Below are 7891 nucleotides of genomic sequence, written 5' to 3' on the forward strand. Positions count from 1 at the left end.
AATTCTAATACCCCCCTCCTATGAAATGATTCCTGTTCTTGGGTTTGATCAATTGTAGTCCTTCTAGTACAGCTTTTATTATGACAATAATTAAATTAAGCAGCATGTATTCAAATTAACATAGACTATTTGATTGTACTGTATTGCAATTGAATCTAAGTCTATACCTTTGCATATTTGTGATTTGGATCTAATAGTGGGTAAATGGGAAGAGCAATTAACAGGTCATAAGAAAAGACAGGACAAACTATTCGGATCAGCGTGGGTTTAAAGGTTTTCGACGCGTCTGACGACTTGGCGAGCATCGACAAAAAGGCACAGAATGCTCATGTTGAATTCTTGACTGGTTTTATTGTGCTTAGACGTGCATCAGAGCGGACAATCGGTCCCGTATCCCGGCCCGAACTCGGAAACCCTCTTGAGGAGCGCCGCTTTCACTGCGCTAATCTTCTCATCCAGCTCTGTGAGAGTGCAGGCCTGAAGGGGGCGAGGCACAAACCAGATGTTTGAGATTTGCTCGGCAACAGATGAGACGTTGCTGAGAAGAAAACAGAAAAGCGCTGACCTGAGCAGTGGACGTCTTGGGCCGCTTGTGGAGGTGACTCTGCAACGCAAGCAAACATTGAAACTTGTTGATTTGAGCAATTTCCGAGCAGAATCCAAACGTACAGACTTTGAGTCCCTTGTTGGGACCTAAACAGGGATCAATACAAAGAAAACTAGACGGCATGCCATTTATGAGAAACCCTTTTCTCCCACGGGATATTTTTTTCTTATTGGATATTTTGACAATAGAGGGAGTAAAATCGTGGGAGTATTATTCTGCAAACGTCCTTGGTTGCAGTGGAAAAAGAGAGGTCCTACTGCTCCTAGCAATATGTTTTAAATTGCCATCTACTTCGCTCCGTCTATAAAATCCTTTAGAATTGCTTATGGAGCCTTCTCTATGCCGAGTATTAGAATGTTGTTCCTAAAATCATGGGCCAACTGCGCGCCGCTTTTCACTAAACACCAAACTACAGCAGAGAAAAAACAAGAGGAGGGATGAGGGAGGAGACTCCGAATATAAAAGACCCCCATCTTCATTCGTTTATTCAAAGACACTCGACATCTCTTGCTCTGCTCACACAAACATGCAGCGAGTCAAAAGCAGATGGAGAGCGGCACTTGCACAGAAGCGGCATGCTGTGCTGAGAAATACTAGTATGAGGAGACATGCAGCATCTCAAGCACACTTAGACAACCAACATGCTGGACAGACTCCTTTAGCTTATCAATTCGAGTTTGATGGACTGTGCCGATCTCTCGCAGGTTTAATATCAAATCATCTGACAATCTGGACTAAAAAGAGAGGACAAGCTCATCTTTTTCTACCGTCAGCATCTTTAATATTGCTTAATAGAACTTTTCTCTATGAATCAGTTCTTAGCCCTGTTCTGTTTAACTTGTCTGTTTCATAGTCTAAAAATAAGAGTTTCTTCTTTGCTTTTTCTGGATTATCAAAACAAACATTTTCAGCAAAAAGAAAAGGCTGATGCCAGGCTATGAAATAAAACTAAAAGCTTTGGGCGTACGTCCATGTAAACAAAGAAATTGATTGTAAAATACTCAACATCGATTTAAAGCTTGAAACGATCTGGTTCTTTACCAAGTTTCTGAAACTCTTTCTGAATAAATCCCAGGCGCACCTTAATGTGGTTCAAGTAAAGATCTGCTTATACTGAGAATCAACTCAAAATCTGATTTTTTTCTAAGTTTTCTGGAACAAAACCTGAATTTCATGTTATTGTGTTTTTGCTAATTCAATTTATTCCTTTTTCTCTCGGTAACTATACACTTGTTTAATACTCCGCATTTGCTGTTTTGGGTAATCTATAGTTGGTGTTTTCACTTTTTTTTAAAATTGCCTCTTAAAACGCCCTAATTATGATTATGGTTAAGATACGAATAAATAAAGTTGACCGGACTTGCTCCGGCTTAAATGTTCAAGTATCTGCAACCCAAGAAGAGGCCTTTTGTTTCTAATCCACCAAAGCGCAACTTGAGTAGTTAAATGTGTTGAAGCGGTGAAGCATAAAAGATGAAACTCCATTAGCATCTCACAGAGTCTCCTTTCGGTAAGTAGATTTCAGGTTAAACCAATTGTAAGCCAGTACTCCACGTAGCAATTTGGCCATCACACGCCTTTAAAAATGTTCTTTAAAGCTTCTTTTCAACACACACACTCAATCTCAGTTCCTGCTTACTTTAGCATATGCTCTCATTTTCCATCAAACACAAAATGAAATGCAGGTGAGTCAGTTTCAAATCTAAATGTCCAGCACAGCTGTTAGCTGAATCTCTTAGCTTTTCTTTACCGCAGACGAGGTAAACAACGCCATAAAGTAAAAGTTGCTGCGAGGAGACATCACTTTAGGTTAGTGAGCATGCCTCGGAGGTGAAATAACTATTTAAATCCGAGGAGGCGCATGACTGTCGCTTGACAATAGCAGAGACTGAAGTGGCCTAAATGGGCTCAAATAAATGAGGTGAAAATCGCAGCAATATCCACATATGTAGTGACACTATGATGATCTATTGCTAAGACCCTCAGCTCAGACACAAGATGCGACACTACAAGCTGTGCTAATTGCATGAAATGGTATAGACACCTGGGCTCCGAAAAGAGGACGGCTAAGTGTTGGGAACGCTGAGTGGATGCTGGAAGGTAAATCTGAATGTGTTGCCTGCGAGATAAATGGTGCAGCTAAGTGGGCAAATAGGTCACTAGCAGAGCTCCCTGACATTTACACCTCCGGCAAAAGTATTCATACCCTCTTTGAAACTTTTTTCCCCCACATTTTGTCACCTTGCAGCCACAAGTTTGAGTGAATTTTATTGGGATTTTATGTAGCCAACAACACAGAGTAGAGCCAAATTCTGAAGCAGACAGAGAACGATGTGTGTCAGACGTTTATATTCAGCCCCCCTGAGTCAATATGGACGGGATGGAGAGCATTCACGAGCAACAACTGTCAAGATTCAAAGTTGGATTTGGGTCTGGACTTTGACTGGGCCATTCCATTTTAGATGTTTGCTTTGAACTCCCTACATGGCTTGTGGCAAGGTGAAAACAGAACTGTTTTTTAGTTTGTCTTCAATGTAGGACAGACTTGTGGTATCCATAAAAAATAAAAAATCATATAAACTCCCACAAAAGATGCATTGACGTTTGTGTGCATCAGATACAGATGGGACTAAATGCTTATTTTCTCTACAAACTTTAGAAAATAGGATTTTTTAAAACTAGATTCTATCCATTTACTAGCTCATGTCGCTCTACTCCAGCAATATAGCTTAAATGTATGTGCAACAATAGTTAAATTAATTGAATGTATTTATTATACATCCCAAGGACTCACAGTGGACTGAAAGTACTCTGGAGAGAGTCCTTCTAACTCTAGGATGCGATCCTCCATCTTCTTCAGCCTCTGGTAAACATTCAAAGGGACTGGTCCCACTGGACAAAAGAACAACAGTAAGCAGTAAAACACATCATGAATAGATTTATATGTTTGGGGTTTCTTGTAATGGCTTCAAAACAGCAAAATGAGCAAGAAATATATTTTAATGGCTAATGAAAAAAAAATTAAAAATCCATTCTCCAATTCTTTACTTTTTATGTGAGATACTTTTTTTCCATCTTACTTGTATGTGTTTCCGTCATTTTATATCAAACTCTGAAACATTATCAAAGGTTTCTTATGGTTTTCTCACCCGGTGGGAGTTTGAGATGAGCCTCGATGTTTTGAAGCCGCTCCTCAATGGCTGCATTTCCACAGTCTCGGGTTGTTGGCCCCTTCTGAGGCTCCCCAGCATCTCCTTGGCCCCCGGCGCTACGAGTCTGGGGCCCGTAAGTGTTAACTACTCGTGTGACTGCTCAGCCATAGGAACATAAACAAGGAGAAGTCGGAGTGAGGCGAACAATATCAAGCCTGACTGTGGTGGCATATCAGTGCGTGCAGCACCGCAAACAACAGACTGAATGCAATGTTTGGTTGCCATAAATCAATAAACATGCATGCGACTATGCGTGCAAGCGATAAGTTTAGCCAACTGGTTGGATTTAACTTTCACCTTTTCATTGTTACTAATGTAGAATCGTGTATGTATTGATCTTCCGTGACGGCAGCAAATCGTCCGCTGTTCTTACCTTTTACGTGGCTTTTGAAACCTGGGTATGGCGTAAAGACTGCATCCGTCCTCGCACAGCTGTTTTCTACAACAAATAAAATTCCACAAAACAGCATTTAGATTTTCTCATTTTAATTCAATGTCTTGTGTGGGAGAAAAATAGCATCCATCACACACATGAACTGCAGCTTCTCGTGATTCTGTGTTACTAGTGTCTCAGACGGGCTTTGAATTTCAAGCAGGTCCCCCCGTCTCATGTTTTTCTGCACAGAACGGGTTGCATTTTTAAGGCCGAGCGTGTTAGCTACTTCAGGCCCCCTCTTGGAGCAGTTCAGCCTGACCTCTCGCCTGTGGAAATCAGCTCTCTCCCAAACATTGGCAATCTGTGTGCAGGCTCCCTCTCCACCCTGCTCCCAGCCCTCCCCAGCCCCTTTTATCCCTCTCCTCCCCCCCCCCTCCACACCCCCAGCCTGTCCTCCCTCCTCACCCTGATTGCAGTCGATCACGTTGCAAAACTCCCGCACATTGTTTTCATTGATCTCCATCTGCTTGCGTTCCATAAATGCAGATATTCTCCGCTCAATCTGGAGACACAACAAAGATAATAGGACACAATAGATTGATGAGGTACTGATCGGTTTGAAGAATGTAATGTTTCTTTTTTTTTCTTTTTGTCCTAGTTAATGTCGTGCAACAGGGCGATGTGGTGATTTGTATTACATAGAATGAGAAATGCAGCATAAGACATTAAATTCAGGCAGCAATAGAGAGAAAAAAAAGTTAGATTGCTTCAATCATTACATGCTGGAATATGAATATGGTTTGCTTGGCTACCAAAATAAATGCACAACAGAATGCCGCCTCTTGTCCTTCATCCACATGCAATCTCAGAGTAATGAGCATCCACTTCATAATCCATCAAGGACCTGGCCCTCTCTCAAAACCCTCTAGCAATGTGGTCTGTTCTACCCCAGCACAGCACTAAAGCGCCCCTCATTCTCTGTCGAAACCCGGTCTATCAGGTCCCCATCAAGCGCTCGCCGCACGTCATGCTCACATCCTCGGGAGCAATTACTTATGATTATTCATTTGGCTTGACAAGAGCGTGAAGGGCTCCAAAATGTCACCGCCAGAACAGCTGACGGATCCGGCGTCGACGCGGACCAACCTCCGACTTTCCGGCTCGGATCTGGACCATGACGTCATCAGGCTTGCTCTCTGCAGCCTCGGAGCCGGGCCGGCGCAGCTCTGACGACGCAGCCGTCTGCTCCTTGGGCGAGGGTGACGTGACAGATTTGTCCGACGTGTTTTCCTTCACAGAAGCAGCACCCTCAGACTCGATGAGCGACCTCAGGCTTTCTGAAACAGCCTGCAAGGAACAGAGAGATAACACATTATCCAATTAGAAATAAATAGGAGTTACAAATATTACCAGATACTTCTGTATTATAATACAGAGCAAAGCATCCCGTGATACATACTGCAATAGCTCTTCATTATTGCAAATAATCATATCATGGTTATCAATTCAAACACTATGAAAACCAAACCTTACTGAGTATATTTTTTGTCTGGTTTTAGTGCAGGTTTCTTAGTGCACTTGAAATAGGAAAAAACTTACAAATAACTTTGTTTAGCAGAACATTAGAGCTTGTTATAAGCAAATAATTCCTTAATAATAAAAAGCACTAGTGGTACTGGCAGATAAGTTAACTTATAACAAGATATTTCTCCATGTTATAAGTGAAATAATACGCCAAAAGATTTATTGATTTAAAACTAGCTACTAAATCTTGCCAAAGAGTTCCTTGCACGTTAGTTTTGTCTTATTTCAAGTACTCTGAAATATTTGCACTAAAAACTGGACAACAAAAATACTTGGCAATATTTTGTGTTTTTGTAGTGAATCCATTTGTGTAAACCCTTTCAACCACCAGTCAAATGATACAATTTGTCCAGTGAGTTTATTACATAAACTAGCAAACACGCATCATTTTACCTGTAATTTATCAATATGCTCCTGCAAACAGCCGTGAAGAAGAGCTTCTGAAGATGATGACAGATTCACAGCGCCATGGTTGACTTCTATTCTCAAGACAGTATCTCCAATATGGAGCTTCATCTGAAAACAAAAGATACCAAACTTTAACTTAACACAGGAATGCAGAATATTTAAATAGGTCTGAAGTTGAGGTGATGGCATGCAGATTGTGGAACTGTACTGTATTGACTTTTCCTGGCTGATCCCATTCTCATATTTTCTTTTATTCCAATTCCGACTGGTTCTGTTTTATTTTTAAAGACCATAAAACATAAATGATGTGCATTTAGTAGTTTTGATTTATCTAAATGAGAAAAGAATTCAGGAGATGGTCCCCATTTCCCTTACGTGCGTTTTTTATTAAATTCAGAACAGTATGTTGATGCTTTTACAACACAAAAACAGCGGAGAACAAATACAATTTATCTGGATTTTACCTGATTTTCAAGGTAAAAATCAGCCAGTTCCAAAGTTTGGCTAATTGGTGCAACTTTAATTAAAATGAACCTATTTAACAAAGGATAAGAAAATTCAATATACAAAAATTTAAATTATTAGTAATAACAAAACATTTTGTACATTAATCAGTTACAAATAAATACTGGCTAAAGAAATGTAAATACCCTAGACACAGTTGAAGGTTATTTTTCTTTTTACCTGTAAAGAAATACTGATCTCTTTGGGAAACAGTATATTATTAGCTCAATAAAAGTATCCTTCTACTTTTACTAAATGAATATTAGAGATTTAAGACAAAATTGTTCATGTAATGCAAAAAATTGTTTATCTGTGATGTTAATTTCCTTTTATAAACAAGCTTGTTTGCAATGCAAAGGTATTTTCATCTGTTTAAATAATGAAAAAGGTGTAAATATTTTAAAATGAAAGTGACCAGATTTAGGTGTTAGATGTTGCAGGATTTCAGTGCTACGTAACGTTATTCTGTCCACTCAAAAACTAGTATCGAGCATTTCTACTGCACATGAGACCACATTTATTCATGGTCAGTCGAAGAAGAGAGCAAAACCAAGTGACACAAATTAAGTAGCAACCATTTAAGGAGTTACAAGTATTAAAATCTGCCGGAGAACGAAGCAAAACAGTCCAACAGCGTCAAAACAATGAATGAACGGGGAGCTAGCCGAGGCTAGCGTTAGGTTGCTATAAGTATTAGCATGAGGCTAACTAACGACCCAGACTGAGAGGCCCAATTTCTGGAGTGAATTCAGCTTTAACCTTGTTAACCAACCTGTTTTCCAAAGTCTGAAAGGAGCCTCAGCATCACATCCACGCAGTCCCTGTAACTGGACATTTCAGTGGGTTCTTTGGGAGGAGCATCATTTCCACTTAGCTTTGTTGTTTCCGCCATTGCTGTTCAAGGACCTCAAACTACTACGCGCTGATTGGTTAGAAGACCATGAATCTGGTCAGGTGACTGGTGACGACGTACTGAATGCCCCCCCCCCCCCTCTGACCCCCCGGAGGTCAGAGCTCCACAGCTGGGAAAGCGCGAACACTTGCTGATAAAAGGATTTTTTAGAAGTTGTAATTTTCTGGGATAAATGGAAATAAACAGCTTCATGCGTTGTATTTCATTTATGCCGGGGTGCATTGAAGTCAACAACGTAATAAAATAAGGCATTCAAAATTGTCTTTGCAAAAACCCAGCGCAAAACT

The 7891-nt window shown here is 40.4% G+C and overlaps 1 protein-coding gene across 1 annotated transcript; it reads right to left on the minus strand.

Annotated features, from left to right (window-relative positions):
* Nucleotides 1–331: 331 nt before the first annotated feature.
* Nucleotides 332–7591, minus strand: mbip (MAP3K12 binding inhibitory protein 1). Its single transcript, XM_055038629.1, has 9 exons — nucleotides 7464–7591; nucleotides 6173–6295; nucleotides 5342–5542; nucleotides 4661–4757; nucleotides 4193–4258; nucleotides 3757–3915; nucleotides 3402–3499; nucleotides 566–604; nucleotides 332–477 (listed from the first exon to the last, which is right to left on the minus strand). The coding sequence occupies exons 1-9, from the start codon at nucleotides 7581–7583 to the stop codon at nucleotides 370–372; spliced, it is 1011 nt and encodes a 336-aa protein (XP_054894604.1). The 5' UTR covers nucleotides 7584–7591; the 3' UTR covers nucleotides 332–369.
* Between the last annotated feature and the right edge of the window lie 300 nt (nucleotides 7592–7891).

This window comes from Poeciliopsis prolifica, unplaced genomic scaffold, assembly GCF_027474105.1.
Source record: "Poeciliopsis prolifica strain line A6 unplaced genomic scaffold, Auburn_PproV2 SCAFFOLD013, whole genome shotgun sequence".
NCBI classification, from domain to species: Eukaryota; Metazoa; Chordata; class Actinopteri; order Cyprinodontiformes; family Poeciliidae; genus Poeciliopsis; species Poeciliopsis prolifica.

Excerpts from the sequence above, each read along its gene's own strand:
- mbip (XM_055038629.1), bottom strand. The coding sequence starts at position 7,583 with ATGGCGGAAACAACAAAGCTAAGTGGAAATGATGCTCCTCCCAAAGAA. Across the intron at positions 5,543-6,172 it reads AGCATATTGATAAATTACAG|GCTGTTTCAGAAAGCCTGAG; the intron begins GTAAAATGATGC and ends TGTTCCTTGCAG. Across the intron at positions 478-565 it reads CCAAGACGTCCACTGCTCAG|GCCTGCACTCTCACAGAGCT; the intron begins GTCAGCGCTTTT and ends CGCCCCCTTCAG.